Source organism: Pseudorca crassidens, chromosome 5 (assembly GCF_039906515.1).
Source record: "Pseudorca crassidens isolate mPseCra1 chromosome 5, mPseCra1.hap1, whole genome shotgun sequence".
Classification (NCBI taxonomy): domain Eukaryota; kingdom Metazoa; phylum Chordata; class Mammalia; order Artiodactyla; family Delphinidae; genus Pseudorca; species Pseudorca crassidens.
This window is the reverse complement of record NC_090300.1, coordinates 120,409,051-120,430,058: the sequence shown is the minus strand read 5'-3', so window position 1 is coordinate 120,430,058 and position 21,008 is coordinate 120,409,051. Positions and strand designations below refer to the sequence as shown.

Below are 21,008 nucleotides of genomic sequence, written 5' to 3'. Positions count from 1 at the left end.
GGAAATATATCAAGTTTTCTAATATTCTTTGAGCATTAACAAATTCCTCTAATTATTTTGGAAAGTATCTTCCATACTATTAGGGGACATTTTGTATCTCGCAGCACAGATAAAATCCTTTACTAGTGGCAAGTAATTAATGTGTTTCATATGTTCAGTAGGTATCTCTGTAGAAACTGGTTTATTTCTGAAAACAAATAAAGCATACCTGTCTGAATCAATGATAGAATGCAGTCTGTGAGCAATCATCAGGATGGTACAATCAGAAAACTCCTTCCTGATTGCGGTCTGCACCAAGTTATCAGTCTCAAAATCGATGGAAGCTGTTGCCTCATCCAAGATGAGAATTTTTGTTTTTCTCAGCAAAGCACGAGCAAGACAGACAAGCTGTCTCTGTCCAACACTGTTATAAAAAATGGTAAAATGATTTCCACAATGGATTTTATGGTCACACACTTCCTGTTCTAAAATTCTAATTATACTGTTATTCTCTTCCTAACCCACACATTCATTCATTCTTTTCTTTAAGAAATATTCACTGAGTGATTACTATATGCCAGACTCTGGTCCAAGTTCTGCAAATAGAACAATGAATTAAACAGACAAAAGGCTCTGTCTGTGTGTTTACATAGGGAAACAAAAAAATAAATGAGCAAAATGCATAGTAATGAGAAGAATTCGAACGTACAGAAAGGGAGGGTGTAAAATGTGGGTACGGGGTGGGCATTTTAGATGGGCATGCCAAAATAATCCTCTCTGAGAAGATGCCTTTAAATTCAAGGCCTGAAGGAAGTGGAAAGTGAGTCCTGAAGATTTCCAATGGGAACCTGTTCCTGGCAAAGTGATTGGCAGATGTAAAATTCCTGACGCAGGCAGGAACCGGCCTGGCATCTTCACGAAACAGCAAGGAACCAAGGAGGCCAAGGTGGCAGAAACAGAGAGGGAGGAGAGAGTAAACAAAGAAGAGGCTGAGTCATACAGGCTGTGTCTCTCCAGTGCAGAGAGGGTCTGATTTCCCTTAGGTCTCTGATCACATAAAGGGACCATCCTAAGACATCAAACATCAAAGTAGCCTTTACAACAATTTTTTTTAGGAAGAAAGCTATTAGAGTAGGAGTCTTGGCAAAAGAAGATTCAATTAAATAGTGACTTTTCATACTGCATTGTTCCTCTTATTCCCCTTTGTTTCCCTTCACCAGCAGTTTCCCAGCCAGTGGCTATCATTTTATTTATTCCTTGTCTGTCTTCCCTAGGAGAAATCAGCAATGGTGTGCTTTGAACAGGCCAGACAAGATCCGTGGTAGCTCAGGAGTGACTTCCTTTTGAGGCCAACTCGTTTCTAAAAAGCCCTGAATGAATAACCTGGCCAAGCTCTGTTCTTAGCAGCTTACCTGAGGTTTTCACCACCCTCTGAAATTTCATGCAGCAGCTTCTTGGGAAGGGACAGCACAAACTCTTTTAAGTGACATAGTTCCAGCACCTCCCATAGCTCGCCATCAGAATACTTGTCTAGGGGGTCCAGGTTCATTTGAAGGGTTCCAGAAAATAAAACAGGGTCCTAGAGAATAAAATAGTCACCAGTAATCTTACTGTCACGTGAGGCATGCGTACATTAAATAAGGAAAAAACAAAATGATCAAAACTAAATAGTTATCAAATTCATTTTATATTGAACCCAAAAGCAGAAGAAAATCAGAATAAGTTGCAAGTTAGATTAAATCATCATAAGCTTCCTGATTCTTTCTCGTCCTCTTATTAATAATGTCTCGATCACAACCACGATAATAATGATGGTAGCTGCCCTTCAGTCAGGGATATAATATAATACAGAAAAGAACTGAATAAATGTAATCTATACTATGTATATAATATTATCTATCAGCCCACCAATCCAGAAAGGTAGAAGTAAATATCCTCATTTGGCAGACAGTGAACTGGAGGTTTTAAAAAGCTCTCATCCAAGGACACACAGAAGGTAAGTGCTCAGGTAGAATTCAAAGACGACAAGTCCACGCTCTTTCCAATACACTGACATGTCTAGTGAAACTGTATTTTACTACTCCTGTTTTGATTTATAAGAGAGGAATGACTGTTTCTTTTCTCCAGTCAATTTTATCCCTGTCAGAATTTCAGATTTTACTCAAATTTGTTTTGAAGTAAATTCATGAATGTAAGTATGTGTTTAAACAGTATGACAAAGAGATGATAGTATTTTAAGATATTTTTAAAGAATAATATAAAGATATTTCATAAATGCTCAGCTTAAATCTCTCAAGCACAACTGAATAAAGTCATCTTGGACTGCAGAGGCATATTATTGAGCCAATTTGCATATTTGTTAATGATCAAGTTCCTCTGATGCCACAGATGGAAAAATCAAAGGACTTGAAAAAAGATCTAACTGCATTATTGTTCTTTTCATTTTTTCAATATTTCTAAACCTCAAGTCAAAAGAATCAAAATCCTACATTCAAATTACCAACTAAGCAAAAGCCTCAGTAATTGTTTTTTTCTTCCAAAAACTACCAATGTGTTTCAGCCTGATCTCTACATTTGAATTTTATTTGTATTTACTATTATGAAGGAAACTTGCAAAGCAACATAGTTTTTCAAATAGATAAATGCACGTAGGGAGAACACTTCAGATTTAGAGTGTTTAATAGGATTTAATTACATAGTTATTTTTCATAATACATTTAAAATAATTTGGCTCCCCAAAATGAATGTGTATGCTTGAAAGGAATATATTAAAAAAAAATTAAAACAAAAACAAAATAAAATAGAACAAAAGATGAAGTTTCCCTAGAGGGAGTTAAGAAAGACTAACGGCAAAACAGTCTTTACCTGTGGAATAATATTAAGTTTGCCACGAAGGTCATGAAGCCCAATTGTAGATATGTCAATTCCATCAATAACAATTTTGCCTCCTGATCCTTCTACAATTCTAAATAAGCAATTTGATAGTGTTGATTTGCCTGCTCCAGTTCGTCCCACAATTCCAATCTGTAATGAAATTATCATAAACAGTTTACATTGTACTTTTTGTAAGGGAAGGGGACCTTGGTACTGACAACAAATACATTACATGTCAGGTCAGTAGAATCTAATTTTGCCAACCAGAATAACATTGACTGTCATGGAAGACTTAACGTGACATGCAAGGATGGGTCTTTATCCAGACACTCCTTACTCACTGGAAAGGCTTGGGCTAATATGTGTGTTGAAGAGTGTATGCCATGCATGAATGGATAAAGAAAAAAAATACGTATATAAACATATATATAATCCTGCATAAAAATGAAGAAAATCCTGTGATTTGTGGTAACATGGTGAACCTCGAGGACATTATGCTAAGTAAAAGAAGCCAGACAGAAAAAAACATTGTATGATCTCACTTAAATGTGGAATCTAAAAACATCAAAACGTCAAACAAAAGGTTACCAGGGATTGAAGGGTGGGGAAAATGGGAAGATGTTGGTCAAAGGGTACAAACTTTCAGTTATAAGGCAAATAAATTCTAGGTATCTAATGCACAGCATGGTGACTATAATTAATAATACTGAAATTTGCTAGGAGAGTAGATCTTAAGTGTTCTTAAGGTTATGATAATCATTTCACAATATATGTATATCAAACTATCACACTGTACACGCTAAAAAATACAATTTTTATTTGTTAATTTTACCTCAATAAAGCTAAAAAATAGTAAAGTCATGTTTCACAATAGATTATGAACAGCCTAAAATATATATTTTTGTTGATAGAGGAAAAGCTTATTTTGTACAAACCAACCACGTCTTTATTACTTTTATATGAAATTTGAACAAATGACCATCTTATATTCAATATCACAGTATACTTTGGCCTTAACAATAAATATATTCAGATGAAAGGTAAAGTGAGACTTATGAAATATATATGGTACCTTCTCTTCCCCATGAGTCTGGAAAGTGATATCTTGTAATGCTAAACCAAGATCATCTCGGTATCGAGCCTGATAATTAACAAATTCCACTATCCCTTTATTGGGCCATTGTGACGGAGGCCTTTTAGACATTATCCAGGGTGCCTTAAAACAAAGAAATATTTTTTAAACTATAATTACAATAAAAATATCTCCCCCCAATAAAAATAATTCTCATGCATATAAACAAAAGTGATAAAACAAAAATGATGAATGACGTTTGTAAACATTATGAGTGTTCTGAAAACGCTTTTAAAAAATACCAAAATCTTAGAAATAAATTTTTACACATAAAGAGGCTTCCCATCTTCTATTAAGTTATTAAGAAAAACTAAAACCTTATAAAGGAGCTGAAGGTAACCTGAAATTTTTAGCTGAGAGGAGGACAGTTTGTCATTTATTCATTTCCCAAATACTGAGTGTTTACTGTGCCAGTTAATGCTTTGGTTGTTGGTGATTTAGCAGTGAGAAAAACAATTCTTGCCCTTACAGAGCATGCATGCTGGTGAGGAAAGACAAAAAGCACCATATAGCCTATGCAGAATGTTAGTTGATGATAAAACTTTGGAAATCAGGAAATAGGCAGGGTTGGTGTAATTTTAAACAGGGAGGTTAGAAAAGGCTTAACTGGACATGGTCAGGAAACAAATCATGTGGATATCAGAGGAAACCCTTTCCAGGTAAAGGAGACTAACTACATATGCTGAGGACCTGAGACTGAGGCCTGGCTCTGGAACACTGGAGGAAAAGCAGGAGGTAGAAGAACACGCAGAAGACTGTGGTGCCCCGCCAGGGAGGTGAAGTGTTTTCATGAGAGGGAGCGATCACAAGTGTCAAATGATAGGTCAGGTAAAGTAAAGACTAAGAGGCTACCATTGGTGATCTTGACTAGGGCAGGCTCAGTGAAGTGGTAGGATTTAAAGCCTGTGTGAAAGAGGGTCCAGAAAAGAATGAGAAAAGAGGAATTAGAGAGAGCAAGTACAGGAACTATTCCCAAGAATTCTGCTGTAAAGAGGAGCAGAGAAACGGGGCTATAGAGGAGTAAATAGGGGTCATTTGGACACATTTACTTCTTTCCACATCAAGGGTTTTTGCAATGGTGTCTGTTACAACTTGCATCAAATTACATAAAGATTTTTTTTTAAATGTGTGTGTGCTTGTGTGTGCACACACACATTTTACTGAACTTTTTTAAAAATGAAAAGAAAACATATATTAATAGCAAAAGATTTAGAAAATATAGAAAATGATACAATTTTTATATTAGTCATTACACGGCAATAAGCTGAACAAACTAGATATTGGTAACTGTGATTGTGATCGTGAAGGTAGACTAATCTTTCGTGAAATGTGTATGAAAAAGGAAGGTAAGACCCAGGGAAGAATCTAGAGGAAGATTCAAAGTTCAGGTAGGAGTTGGTGTATGCAGAAAATATTTTAGTATATTTATAGGCTGAAAGGAGTAAAGGGGTTGGGGGGGCTGAAATGAGGAATTAGAGAAGGTGGTTAACGGAATAAGGTCTGAGAAAAGATATGAAGAGATGTTTCCAAAATACAACTGGAAATTTGTAGGTTTTTATTTGGAGGAGGAACACTTCTTCCTCAGAGTTATGAGCGAGCAAAAGAGGAAAGTTTCATGAAGATTTAGATACCTTTATAAATGGATTGAAGAAGATGCAGAAATTCAACATATACCCTTTATCATCTGCCCTGTTAATTCATGGAACTGGGAGACAGAAGTACCCTAGATTAGTAAAATATGAAGATAATGCTAACATTATACTCTGTCTATAGTCTAATTCTTCTCTCTCCCAAATTATAGTTAATTAAAGGGAACAAAGCAGACTGATTTTTTCTCCTTCTCCTTCCCGTCCACAGAGATGCTAATGGTGAGTAAATGGGACAGAAGGTATAAGCAGTAAAGGCGTAGTTAATTTTGAAATTGGACAATCAGACTGTAAATAATTGTGAGGTGACTGCATTAAGACACTTTTCTCAATGTAAAATCTTTACAAAGTTATAATCATAGGTTGCATATTTGACTTTACATTGGTAGGGGACAGATCACTGTGCCCCTTAAAAACAGGTGCTTATATTTCATTTTTATAACAATACTGAAATGGGATATCTTATAATTTAAGAACAGTCCTAATTTAATTAGCAGTGCTTTTTGTCTACTTTAGTGATTATATAAAATAATGGTGTATTTTACAATAGATTGAATTTTAATTTCGTCGAAATGCAAAATATTACAGCATAAATTTGGAAATGCAGGTTTTGTTCAAAATTGATTTTTAAGATGTCAGTTCAAGGTGTATCACAATATCTTAATTCTGCATCCATTTATTAGTTATTTAGGAGTGCTTACCTCTTTATCCATATTTTCATATTCACAAACTCTTTCAATGGAAACTGCATTGGTTTCAATTTCACATGCTTTCCTTACCCAAAAATTGAGAGATTGAGTAATCTGGAGGTGAAAAACCAAGAGCTTAATGAATGAGTATCAGTCTTTTATATACTATTAATAATACTTTATAAAGCTTCATTTTTCAGAATTTTCATATATTTTATTTCTTAGAATTATTTAACAACTTTAGAAGTGAGCATATTTATTCTTAGACACACATGTGCTTCTTTAAGTTTGTTAAATTCATTAATATCATAAACAATGGTTATTTGTCAGAAGAAGGAATGAATATAGTTCAACATATATTAAAGGAGACCATACTTGGTATAAGAAATGATGAATACCAAGATTGATGGGATATGCCTTAAGAAATGTACATCCTAAGTGAGGAAAAAATTTGTACACAATGTTACCTTTGGCATTCTTTACCAGCTTCCATTTGAAGGAATTTTCTGACTACTCCTGTCTCCTTTTTTTCTCCCAAACTCTACTTTCTTCTCACGCAACTTATCCCTAAATATAAGTTCCCCAAGTTTGTAACTTCAAATCTAGTTCTGAAAGTCACAAAACTCTCACAATTCAGATTTTTCTTGAGTTTGGTGCTAAACCATTTGATGGCCAACCTGACTGAACTGATGTGGGTCTCCTTAAAGTGTTGATTTAACCCACTTAGGATGTACATTCACATATTTCACTGCAGAACAAAGAGTTTGATTACAGAGTTCTGCCCCAGGCCCTGCATATATACATACATACATACATACATATGGATATGTTTATTTGTGTGTGTGTGTGTGCGTGTGTGTGTGTGTGTGTGTGTGTGTATATATGTTAAATGTATTATAATTCCTTTCTAGAAGCCTAAGTTCTGAATTCTGAAATGCAACTGACTTGAGGCTTTTAGATAAGGGACTAAGGGCATGTACCCAAATCATGTAGACCCATCTTTTAAATAATATGGAATTATATTAAGCAGTTTGATACATTTTCTATTTTACTAAGGGGACTTGCACACAGTCATACCACTAGCACTTTGCAGTATCATATAAAATAGGGCTTATTAGGAGAAAAAATTACAAGCAGAGCATATATTCTCCCCAGAGCTTGCATTATCTCTCTGCTTAGTTTGGGCAAACCAGATGGACAGGCCACGGTAGAGAGGGGTCCTATCCCTGTTATACTTTATAACTCTATAAGGATAGGAGAACAGGAAACTTCTGGGTAATGATGCAACAGCAGGAGTTTCCTGGATCCTCTAGCACTGAGCCTTGGGTATCAGCCTGTTTTCTCTGTGAGCTAACTTAGAAATACTGAGCTAGCTCTTTTGCTAGTAGCAAAAGAAAGAAATGAGCCTCCAGGGTAATCCAGATTTGTCTCTCATTAGTTAGTTAATACAGTCTATAATTCAGACAGGAAAAGGAGAAGAGAGCTTAATTAATTGGATTATAAACATATTATATACCACAAAATCACTATTACTTACATTTAAGGCATAGGATATGGACAAACCAACTATTGCTGAATCCATAGAATTGCCAGCCTGCACAGCAAGCAGTGAAGCGAAGAACACCATTAAATTGCCAAGAAATTCAAGTCTAACAGACAGCCACCTGTAATAATGGAAAATATTCCTGAACTGAGATGCAAAAGTTTTGGGGCACTTAGTATGAACTCTCCTCTGAAAACTGAAGAAGTAAACATCAATAGCTGCATTCTCTTTTTTCACACTTACTTAGAACTCAATCAAACAGGATTTTTGCAGTGATGATAGAGTAAAGGATTTCTCTGCATAAAAATACACTTTACTTTTGCAGAACTTTGCTTTAAAACTTAATCAGAATTAAAAATCAAAACAAAAGAACATCAGCTGAAATGATGCATTTATCTTAAAATCCCATTGGAAAATCACTTACCTTTCTGATTACATACACGTTTTTTATATGATAAAATTAGTCACTAAAAGTTAACATGTGCCCAACTATTTAATGTTTTTTTTTCTCCTCTATGTGAAATGTATAGCTTCAAATTCAAAATATTATAGATTATTGTTTGCAAAGAAAATCCATTCTACAAATATAAAATACAACAAAGAGTCACATCTTTACTAATTCTAATAGCATCCTGTATAACCTTCAAAAAACGTGGGACCTTATTTTCACGTAAAGTAGCATGTACTATTCATACGGACATAAATAGACACACTTTAACTTAAGTGTATATTAAATACTAGAAATATTTAAGGCTTTAATATTTTTGATGAAATATCATTAAAAACACTTTCTGGGGCTTCCCTGGTGGCGCAGTGGTTGAGAGTCTGCCTGCCGATGCAGGGGACACGGGTTTGTGCCCCAGTCCGGGAAGATCCCACATGCCGCGGAGCAGCGGGGCCCGTGAGCCATGGCCGCTGAGCCTGCGCGTCCAGAGCCTGTGCTCCGCAACTGGAGAGGCCACAACAGAGAGAGGCCCACGTACCGCAAAAAAAAACAAAAAACAAAAAACACTTTTTGTTTAGAAGTTAGTGAACAAAATATCCAAGAAGAGACTAGTCCTGAACTGGATATGTGAATATGACTTACCTGTTCGAAATCACATTGTTGTAGAAACAGACCAAATTCTCATTCACCACGTCTTTGTTTTGCTGGATGAACCTCTGTTCATGTCCAAATGCCCTGATAGTGGACACCCCAAGGAGAGTCTCGCTAAAGTGGGAAAGGACAGGAGAGCGAGATGCTCCTGCCAGCCTCCGAATCTGCCGAGAGCTTGCTACGTAGTATCTCTAACAGGAAAACAGAAAGAGGCGGTTGGGAAGATGTAGGCAAAATTGCTTCAATAGTTTGAAAATGGCAAGATACTTGTGTAGTGGGTACTTGTGTAACTAAAGAGCAGCCCCCAAAAGTTAAGTTCAAGTTCTAACCTCCAGTACCTGTGAATGTGACCTTATTTGGAAATAGGATCTTTGCAGATGTCATTAAGGTTCTTGAGATGAGATCATCCTGGATTTCGGGTGGGCCCTAAATACAATCTGAGTGTCATTATAAAAAGTAGAAAAGGAGAAGACACAGACACAGGGAGAAAGCCATGTGAAGACGAGACTGGAGTGATGGACCTAGGAGTCAAGGAAAATTCCAGGGGTCTCTGACAGCCACCAGAAGCTAGGAGAGAAGCATGCAACAGATGCTCCCTCAGAGCCTCCAGCAGAAGCCAACCCTGCCTACTCCTGGATTTTGGACTTTTGGCCTCCAGAACTGTGAGAGAATAAAACTTCTCTTGTTTTAAGCCACCAAGTTTGTTACAGGAGTCCCAGGAAACGAATGCACCTTTGTAACAGTAAAAAGCCCAAATTCTGGATAGCACAACTAGAACATAATTGGGCAAAATTTCACTTTGATAATGCTCTCAAACACCCATTATTGAGTACCTACTGTGGAAAAAGCTCTATGTTACATGTTGGAAGTGTGGCCAGGTGGTTAACCCATTAAATGAAGGAAGCCAACCAAATGTACAAACAATAATATTTTTGTACCTAAATATAGTTATGGAAAAAATTTTCTTTATTTTTTTCTGCCAAAAAAACCAATGTGGCCACAATTATAATTGACTACTTCCCTTCTGACTTGGGCTGAGGACAGCTGGGATGGGTGGATCCTTCATCAGCCCCACGTAATTGCTACAAACTGGAAATGAAAATAAAGAGTTTGTTACATCTTGCAATTTTTTTTCATGAAAATCTTCAGATCTGGAATTTTATGTAAAATTCCTAATTTTAAAAATGTCTTCATTTTGGTAAAAACATTAAGCAAGCTACGCTAAAACATACCTGACACTACATGTGGCCTGTCAGCTTACAGTTTACAAGCTCTGCTCTATGCTAAGTGCTCTAGAGAATACAAACGATTACGGCATTCTGAGCCTGCAAGAGGACTTAAGAGATTGTCTCAAAGGTAGTTTCATAAAAGTTCAATGAATTATAGAAGCCCTGGGGGGGGGGGTCCTTCCATGAAACTGACCAGAGCATTGAGCTTAAGAACATTTGATTTAGATCAGTGCTTCTCATACTTTAGTAAAAATTACCAGAAGGATTTTAAAAACACAGACTTCTGTGAGAAATTCTTTATTTCCCTCTGATCTATTAGGGTATGATTAGCAAATAAAAATTGTGTATATTTTGGTTGTAAAATGTGATTTTTTAAAAAAGAGATTCTGATTCTATAGGCCCATGGGTCCAGGGACCACACTTTGAGTAGTACTGACCTAAAGCAAACCTCTTATTTTACAGGGAAAAGAAATGAAGCCTGGAAAAGAAAGTGATATACCAAACACAGGAGTCAGGAAAGTAATCTGAGGTTCCTGAATCTTCATTCAGGGCTCACCCTATAAAGTTCCGCCTAACAAGACATGGTTTCTAGACTCTTTTCCACTCCCAGACACCCTGTTATAGTGCACCAACCACAAGACTATCACTTGTGATATGTTTTGTTGTTTTTGTTTTTTTAAGCAGACACAATTGATCCTCAACACCATTCCTCAATTTCTTGACTTTTTTTTTTTTCTAACTATAAGACATAGTGTCTGCCCCAGAGGACTTACAATCACATTGAGGAGACAATTTTTGGTCTAGTAAATAAATAAATGAATAAATAAATAAATAAAATGACAACAAGAACAACAACAAAAAAACAGCCTATAATACTAGCAGCATAATAAATCCATAATACCTACATGAGTCATATCTCTTTGCCCTACTTTGGTAGAGAATGCTTCTCACAGAAAGTAGAATATAACCTCGGCATGAAGGGTAAGTAAGATCCAGACAGGCAGAGAGAAGAGGGACAACATAGGAAGTAGGAGGAATAATGATAGTACAGGTGCAGAAATGAGCAAATGATTAACATCCTGGTTGGACAAATTAAACTCCAATATGAATTTGAAAACTTAGGTTGAGAAAACATTAAACTACAAGAACAGCATCCTTTTGTATAAAGAGCCTCAAAAAACTTTTATATTTAATTTAAATATGTGTTAAGAAATTTTGTTTTTACACTACAGCCTCACAGTGACATAATTTTGGAATTCAAACTGGTTGACCACATTTTACAGGCTCAGTGGCCATGGCTCATGGGTCCAGCTGCTCCGCGGCATGTGGGATCTTCCCGGACCGGGGCACGAACCCGTGCCCCCTGCATCGGCAGGCGGACTCTCAACCACTGCGCCACCAGGGAAGCCCCCGGTTGACCACATTTTAATTGGAATATAAGGATATATACATATCATGAGAGATCTGTTGTAGTTCTTCCAGCAATAGTTTGTTGATAGCAGAGATAACAGGGCAAAAGGCAATATGTGCTTCTCTCTTGGCTCTTCAGGCAAATTAACTTTCTGCTAAAATGTAAACAACACCTAGGTTTTATGGTGGCCATGAAAATGCACAACTCAGTTCTCCTGTTGCAGGGCCCATAGCTGACTGACAGCCCAGCCGCTGCCCCTCCAAATGCACTACTATAGTAGAAGGAAGGCCATTTTTCCCACAGATGACTCCCAGGCAAAGACTGAGCATGGCAGGGGTGCTAAAACAAGCCCATTCAGGGGTCACATGGGAGCATCCACTGGGCGGTGTTGGTTGTGGACTTCCCATTCATTCAACCAAACCTCTTATGGAACCGTTCTGCAGTCCAAGACTCTTCCTACCCAATCCTCTTCCTTCTCCCTCGAAGGGAGCAGACCTGCCTCACTGTCGAAGGGCTCACCCAGCCTTTTCTTGCTCCCTCTCCTGTATCTTTTACAGGCATTTCCCCCAGCAATTCTCTAGTACATCTAATCCTTTCTTGATGTCTGCTCCTTAGAGAACCTTAACTAACAGGCAGTCAAAGTAGGTCTGAAACTATATTTGACTGTGAACTTATAAGTTATTAATACACATAAAAATCTGTGTACTTACTTGTATGGTGAAATAGAGGAAAACCAAAGGAATAATCCCCAGAATGAAGAGTGGTAAAGCTCCCACAATGACCAAAACTGTTCCAATAACATCCAGTGTACAATTCAGCCAGGTCCGTAAGTAGTAATGGAAACGCATATCAATTATAAACATGTCCTGAAAAATTTGATATCGAGTCACTTTATTTTTAACTTTTCATTGGTTTAAAATGAGGGGAAGAAGACATATATCATTCATTGTAAAAATAAAAACATTTACCCAGATGTGACAATCTGATTATTAAATATCTAACTATTCAATATATGATCTCTGCCCTCCCCAGCCCACCCCCATGTATTTTTCAGCTGTAACAATTAAGAGGGTGTTCTAGTACCAATATGTCTATGATCAAGCGATTTGTACTTCCCAATGACAACTACATGGCACTTAATTTATATGACTGAAATCAGACTCTGTTAAAAAAAAAAAGAGTCCAAACCCCGGTAGTTGGGTATTCAGGGACATTGGTCTACCATTATTCACTCCCTAAAAACTGTAAAACACTCCTGGGCCATTCTTATCCACTGAGAACATGTCCAGTGACCTTCTTGGATAGCTGGATCCTGCCAATATCAGAAGAAACAGGAAAACAAAATAATCTTCACTTACAAAATTAAAAACCGAAAAATAGAGGTGGACAATGGGACTGAGAAATGGACATGGGAAGGTCATGCATCAGTTCACATGTAACTTAAAGCTATGTTTGTGGTATAAGGTATGACGTTAGAGATCCCAGGGAATAGGAAGGCACTCAACCTTGAAGGGATGGAGTATTCAGTTTAGGACAAAACTGATAAAGAATGGAGATAGAATTTTATTTCTTCTCAGCCTTGCTTTGGGACTTCCCTGATTATCTCACATACCATATAGTGTAAGAGCATCATATTCATAAGTAACTTCCTTCCTGTCTTTAAAATACACCTTCTCATATTCTCATCTGTTCAAGACCCAATCATTTGTCATGTTACTGCATAATAATGCGAGTTGTTTAGGAGGGTCATAGAGATATGTCCACTGGGAGACAAAGAACACTGGTGATCAAGTTCTTCTATAAACTTTCAAAGAACAGTGTGACACTGGTATGATTAAGCAAGATTTAATACTCCATCAAAAATTGATTACGCTAGGTATTCTCATTTATATTTTGATGTTTTATCCTCATTTTTCCCCATACCACACCAAATGTTTTTCATATACACAAAAATATATTGCCATATTTTAAGATCATGGCTATGCACTAATACAGAAGCCACATGGCTGCTGCAAACTGAGATCTAACAGAAGTCTATTACACAAACCAGATTTTGAAGACTTTGTAGGAGAAAAATAAAATATTCAATCAATAATTTTACATTGATTATACTTTAAAGTAATGTTTCAGATATTTTCTGTTAAAATATATTATTATAAATAATTACTTCAACTGTTTCTTTTTACTTTTATATTGTGGCTACTAGAAAATTTTAAATTACCTCTGTGGCTTGCATTACATTTTATTGGACAGTACAGTTACAAGTACTTAGTAGTAAACACAATGGGCAAAACCCTATAGGTTAGCAGAGACACTCTGGGAACCTCTACCCATCCTCCATTTGCCATTAACGAGTTGATAGTTCTTTTAAAGGCAGAATGCTTAAAATCTGGATATGTCGATACAGACTTACATTTCTCCCCCTCCTCAGCCTGAACCACTGATTCTCAAACTAAATGTGTATAAGAATTGGAGTTGTAGACACCAGAGCACATGCACTTCTTGGATTCTTTCAGCTATTTTTAAGGGTTATTTTAAATATGTGTGTAAGATGTGACTCTGCTATACATCAATCATAAATGTCCCAATAATTAGAAATAAAATAACAATGAAATCTACCCTAAACGTAATCCCATCTTTTTAGAATGATATTTTTTACAAATGAGATAATAAGGTACTAAATGTGGATCATTTATACGTATGCTATTTAATAAGGTATGGCTTACTTACCTTGGTGAACCGATTGACGATCTGGCCTATGGGACTGGTTTCAAAGAACTGGAGTGGGAGATGCAGCACATTATCCAACAGTTGAGCATGCAAAGCTCGAGAGGCAGCCAAGGACCCTCTGGTGAGTACATAAGCTCCCGAGCAAACAAAGAGACCTAAACACAAATTGTTATCAATGACACGTTAACAGCTTAAATTCGGAATTTTAACTCTCAAAAGATTGCTTGTAATAGCATTTATTTTTAATGGAAAACTCAAATATCAAACTTAAAAGTGTATCACTGTGGACCAAACTAAGTATAAATGCATATGGTGCATGGAAAATAAATACGGACACTCTGGTGCGCTATAAGAGCAGGGCTCTCCTTATTCATGAGCATAGGTTCTAGAGAAATGCTCTAAAGATAAGAGATCAACCGGGTTGACAGAATTTTGGCAACCTATTAACTTTATGATGTCCTGAAAGACAATGTGGTAGTGACTGATGTTGCTAGACAAATAATTTCAGTTCTCCTAGCTTCTAGGTCCATGGTAGAATTGCACTTTCTGACCTCCTTGTGATTGATGGGATCAAATGAATAGTTCTGAACAGTAAGTTGAGATATTTCACATGACACTTCCAGGTGTCAGACTTGCTAAAGCTCCTATTCCCTTTGCACAGTGCCTGCCAACATTTAAAATAGTGGTTGGATTGCTTCTTCATCTTGGGCCCTAGAATCAGAAGAGTCCCTTTCCTGACCTACAGTGGACAAGTGGTATGAGTCATGAATAAACTATTTTTGGTCTGTCAAGCTATTACAGTTTGGTTGGTGAGAAGGTTCTTGAAAAAACTAAAAAGTTAGAAAATATAAATAATAAACATGTAGCTTCAGTGGAACAGGTTAAAACACAGTTATTAGCATCTATTGACTATTGGTAACTGTGTTTGACAAAAATATAACAAGAAAGAGACAAGCTCAGAAAAGAACTATCCAGGTGTGTAAGAAGAAATGAAAGGACAAAGAATCCCCAAACTGGGGAACTTGTAGGGGTGGAGGAAGAGATGCTTGGTTACAATGATTGGTTCAAGGGTGGATATGTGACTCAAATTGTTTCAAGGAGAGTAATTTCATGGATTTCTATGGAAAGAGGTTCTTTGAAAGAGAACATTTTCATCACCATGTGAAGCCTGAGAATGGCTCAGGAAAAGAGGAAAACGAGCAGAACTGAGGAAGCATGGTGGACACTTCGTTTGAGCCCCTGGATCAAGTGTGTTTAAAAACTTGTGCCTGGACTTTTCCATTTGAGGCATCAATAAATTTCCATGTTATTTAAGCCATTTGCTCTTGAGTCTTCTGGGATACATAATTGCACCGCTGATCTCTACTATACAAAATTGTTAGTAAAAGTGTGTTGCCAACAGGATTCTTGTTCCAACCTCAAATTCTTTTAGCTAGTTCCTTTATATTTTAAATAACATCACACACTGCTCTTTAATAATTTCTTACTCTTAAATACTTTCTATTATTTTCCTACCTCACTCCCCATACTTGCTTCTAGTCCTTCCAAAAATAGGTTGTTGCCCTTTTGTTCTCAAATATTCAGTGTTTACATTACTACTAAACATAATATTCATGAAGTTCACTAAATGTATAATGCTTGTACCACTATTTTTCTATGCAACAAGCACTAATCTATTCCCAAACAATTCAATAGTCAGCAAATCTCTTTGGAATATGTTTAAACTCAGCAGAGAGTCTATTATGTCTTTCATCCTATTTCACCCCCTCATCCTGCAACATAAACTACTCTCTTGGAACCCTCTGTATTTCTGCTCTAAACTAGAAATTTTTGTGGGAACAGGCTTTAGTATTCTTCAGTTACAGAAAATGTTGTTAAATATTATGCATTTGACAATTTCCATCTGTATTTACTGTGTCTTATTGTATGGATGTTGAACATCTTGGATTATTCCTCTGATTTTTCCTTATTTATCATTTGCCATCTATGTTTTTGATGTTGTACATCTAGGACAATTTCTACCGATTTATCTTCTCACACTTGTACAATCTTTTTAAAATTCTTTAAATTTTTTAAGAACTTTCTTGTTCTTAGACTGAACTTATTTAAGCACATTCTGCTCTTGCTTTGCCTCTGCTTTTGAATATCTGAAGATACTAATTTTAAGCTTCTCTTACATATCAAATATGACTATTTTACTTCTGGGCTCCACTGCTCTATTTGCTGGCTCATATCTATACTGCTCACTTGACTAAAATGCATGACCATCCATCATTACCAGTTAAAACATGCAAGATAAAGACATGGTGATTAAAAAAAAAAAAAAAAACCATGGTGAATTAAGAGGTACCTGGTGTGGCTTTCTTCTGCCTGTGTGCACATTAATTTTCCCCAATCTCCTCTGAATGGAAATTCCACTTAAGTGGGTGTGAAACTGGAAGTCTCATATGGTGATCTAGACATAGGCTGGAACTTCTCCAAAAGCCACATAAGGAGGCTTTCTTCTATGTAGGTCACACACACTAGTAACCCTAATTTCCTTTTTAAACATCAGCTTCCTAGTTTTCACTGTACTACTGCTGTGCCAGTTGGTAACAGGAGAACAATGTTCTAGTGAATCACTTTGATTATTTCGACGCTACTCAATCCTACTCTCTGTACCTGAGTTCCTCCACAGCTAGACTGAACCGCTCCCTATTCTTTGACAGTCTCATCTAGTATCTGTTCCTGGTTACAGGTTCTTCTACCCTTGATTATCAGTATAATCGCTTATGTAGACATTTATCACTCTGAAATCCCCTGAACCCTTTACTTTTATATTTATCCACTGTCATTTCAGTGGAATTTTGTGAGGTAAGTAAAGTAAATGATCAACTCACTCATCTTAGAGTGGTGTGTACTCCTTAAACATTGCACTTTGAAAATAAGGTGCCTACATTTTACACATTGGGTTGGAAAAGGAAGTTCCTAACAAGGGGGCATAAAACACAATAGATTAAGGATGTTCAGAGTGCCCTAGAGATTCTAAAGGAAATAGCTGGGAACCAGGAATAAAATGTTCAGGGCTATTTCTTTTTCAGAAGATAAGGTAAGATCTTTATTATTGTTATAAAATATAGATGCAATGTTTTCTGCTTCAGTACGCCAGTTTTCTTTGAATGTTAGCCTTCTATATTATTCATAGCCTCCGGCATTAACACGTGAAAGTGCTATTTATGTTTTAAAGCTCAAAAAATAATGTGAGCTTTGATGATATCAGTGAATACAGCCTGCTCTTGATTGAACCAGGTTCCATAGGACACAGCTGCAGACTACTAAAAAAATCAGAAATTATATATTTTCATTTCTTAAGAAATAATTTATAATTGTATTTAATAATAAGTCAAAAATTTAAATGTTTTTAAATGTAAAAAACAAAAATCCAATCAGGAAAAAATCTTTTTGATTAAACTCTGCATAATCTGTTACCTTTACTACAAAATACTTTCTATACCTACTGATAGTTAATTAAAAGTCAGACTTTACACAAGTAAAATTTTGAACACTAAACTTGCATACCTTGTCTAGTATAGGAAAAACAGTATTTGCTCACTTAAAATATTCTCCGAAGGATACTGAGTCTCCCTTAAAACTGTAACATGAGCTCACTGGATTGGTAAGAGTTTAACCCTCCTATATATGTGTGACAGACATAGATATAGAGATGTATATGGGACATTTCTTTTGCTGCTCAGCATTCTAGATGTCTATACCTACTTTTTCCTCAAGTTGCAAACCACAAGCCAAAAAACTTGATTCACTGACTCAAAACCAAACACATTCTAAGTCCTGGTGTCTCATTTTAGTTGTTAACATAACAACTCTTTCCTCAATGAATGTTGTTAACAGAATGACAAAAACATAAATTTGTCTCACAATATTTGCTTACTTTCTGATGGAGATACTTATAAGAAGTACTATGGTCACACAATAAAAATAAGATAGGAGATCAGAAAACAGAAGCAAGGCCCTAAATCACAAATTTTTAAATGTTATCTTCATTTTCTGTTACCAAAAGCATGCATCTCTGTTTTCCCTTATGCATATCCCTAGACAGCAAGACTTCCACGTAGATGGCTTTGTTATTTCTTATTTGAATTTATCACTCTCCTTCACTCTGTCTTCCTTTCTTCTTATAAACACATCAAAAATTGTCTATTTAAAAAATCTTCCCTTGGGTTTCCCTGGTGGTGCAGTGGTTAAAAATCTGCCTGCCAACGCAGGGGACACGGATTCGAGCCCTGGTCCGGGAGGATCCCACATGCCGCAGAGCGGCTGAGCCCGTGTGCCGCAACTACTGAGCCTGCGTTCTAGAGCCACGACTGCTGAGCCCACGAGCCACAGCTACTGAAGCCCTCATGCCTAAAGGCCGTGCCCCACGATAAGAGAGGCCACCGCAATGAGAAGCCCGTGCACCGCAACAAAGAGTAGCCCCTGCTCGCTGCAACTAGAGAAAGCCTGTGCGCAGCAATGAAGACCCAACGCAGCCAAAAGTTAATTAATTAATTAAAAATATCTTCCCTTTAATTGTTCTACACTTTTGAGTACTATACTTTTGAGTGTCTTTCTTCTTACTCTTTCAAATCACCTAACTTCTTTGAAGGACAATGTGTATCTATTCTGCTACTGGGGAGAAAAAAAACAGCAGAAAAATATGTATCCACACTTCCCATTAAACATGCTCCAAATTGAATTAATCATTTCTCTGCTCTACCAACTGACTTCCCTCATCCTTGGTTTCTTTATTTTTGTCTTCATTGTTCTCTCAATTACCCAAACTTCAAAATCATGAGTGATGTTCTCTTCCTACCCACAAATCAGCAATTCTTACATATGTTTTCACTGCAGTGTCTTTCCTATCCATCCCTTTTCTCCAGTCCCACTGCAGCTCTCTGACCCTTCCTCCATTCATACTTTATTCAAATCTTATTTCATTCCCTACCCATTGGTTAGCACTAGTCTAGATGCTTTGGGTGACAAGGAGATGCATCAGATAAGAGATCTTTTTGTACTAGATGATCTCCCATCTAGATTCCTGAAGATCATTGATTATTTTTTCCCTACCAACCTCAACTTCTCCCTGGTCTCTGACTTTAGTCCCATCAATAAAAATCCATCTTTTTTCATCACTGAAAATTTATTCTTATTCTGAAAAATGACTCCAAATTCTGTCACTTCTTTTTCCCCCAATTCTCAAAGTTTTCTACTTGCCTTTCTAACTATCATCTCCAAACTACCTTTCCACCTCTAGTTCCCCTACTGCCCTATCAATAACCTAAAGACTGGGGGCTTCCCTGGTGGCGCAGTGGTTGAGAGTCCGCCTGCCAATGCAGGGGACACGGGTTCGTGCCCCGGTCTGGGAAGATCCCACATGCCACGGAGCGGCTGGGCCCGTGAGCCATGGCCGCTGAGCCTGCGCGTCCGGAGCCTGTGCTCCGCAATCGGAGAGGCCACAATGGTGAGAGGCCCGCGTATCGCAAAAAAAAAAAAAACAAAAAAACAAAAAACTAAAGACTACTCAGACTGGCATCCTCACCTATGCCTATATCCCCCTCACCTTCCCCATCCGTCTTTATTCACATCTTTCTCTGCATCTATCAGCTTTTGTCCTCTGTGATCCCTGACAAAATTCCCTCCATCTTTTTAGTGTCACCTCAAATGCCAACTATGCCTTAGAAATTACCTTAATCTCTCAACCAAATACGGCTTTCCCCTGCTCTAAATCCTTACAGTGTTTTCTTTTACTACTTTTACACGCATATTGCTTGCGACGTAGTTTTAAGCTTTACTTACAATGCAGTTTTTAAGACGCACTTACTGATCTTCACATCAGTCACAAGCCTCACACATACAGTGGACAGCCATGTATTCAAGACTTCTGAGTCCTGACTGACTTAACATATGAGACTCAGTTTCCTCAGCTGTAAAATGGGGATAATGACACCTTGCTAAATACTTATTGTCAAGATTAAATGAGACAAATTGATAATATTCAGTGTGGGCCATGTAGTTGACACATACAAGTTTTTGTTTACTCTTGCAAATATGGTGAACTAAAAACACAGGCATTTGAATTCTCCCAAAGTATTTGAATATTATGACATAGATTTTTAAAAAGTAAAACAATGCCCTACGTTTGCATCTGAATCAATTAGGTTAGAAAGAGAAAAGAAAAGCAGCTAGACTTTTTGTTTAACCTTGCATTAATCCCAATAATCCATAGATGTTAAGTTTATTGCTTCTTATTCGCTTCCATTCTGTGAAATCGTTCATGTGCTTTGCTTCTTTTGCCCAGGCACTAAGCCATAGATTCTGTCCAATTCCCACCAAATTCTGCCCCAGGTAAGTGGCCACATTCAGCCATACCCAGAGCCAGCCGAAGGCTTGGAGGTACTTCAGAATGATTGAGAACTTCACCTAAAAGCAAAATTGTTTTTAAAAATAAAGTTACTGTACTTAAAGTCACACAAGCTAGATTTAAATCCTGCTCTGACATATCCTAAGCTTTATGATCTTGGTCTAAGTTACTAACTACTCTAGTCCTCAGATTACTTATCTATAAATTGGAGTAATGCTAGTAGCCACCTTATAAATACAAGCAAAGTGCCTGCACAGTCCTGAGCACTTAAAAATAAAAGTT

The 21,008-nt window shown here is 36.9% G+C and overlaps 1 protein-coding gene across 1 annotated transcript in view; it reads right to left on the bottom strand.

The window, feature by feature from the left end:
* LOC137225327 (multidrug resistance-associated protein 1-like) overlaps positions 1 to 21,008 on the bottom strand; it is a 78,323-nt gene that overhangs the window by 2,303 nt on the left and 55,012 nt on the right. Inside the window, exons 18-27 of the mRNA XM_067739223.1 lie at positions 20,566 to 20,785; positions 14,330 to 14,484; positions 12,310 to 12,465; positions 8,951 to 9,150; positions 7,858 to 7,984; positions 6,333 to 6,434; positions 3,926 to 4,069; positions 2,845 to 3,003; positions 1,392 to 1,558; positions 209 to 403 (exon numbers count right to left, since the gene is read on the bottom strand). Of these exons, the coding sequence (XP_067595324.1) occupies positions 209 to 403; positions 1,392 to 1,558; positions 2,845 to 3,003; positions 3,926 to 4,069; positions 6,333 to 6,434; positions 7,858 to 7,984; positions 8,951 to 9,150; positions 12,310 to 12,465; positions 14,330 to 14,484; positions 20,566 to 20,785 (1,625 nt within the window). The remainder of the gene's footprint in view (positions 1 to 208; positions 404 to 1,391; positions 1,559 to 2,844; positions 3,004 to 3,925; positions 4,070 to 6,332; positions 6,435 to 7,857; positions 7,985 to 8,950; positions 9,151 to 12,309; positions 12,466 to 14,329; positions 14,485 to 20,565; positions 20,786 to 21,008) is intronic.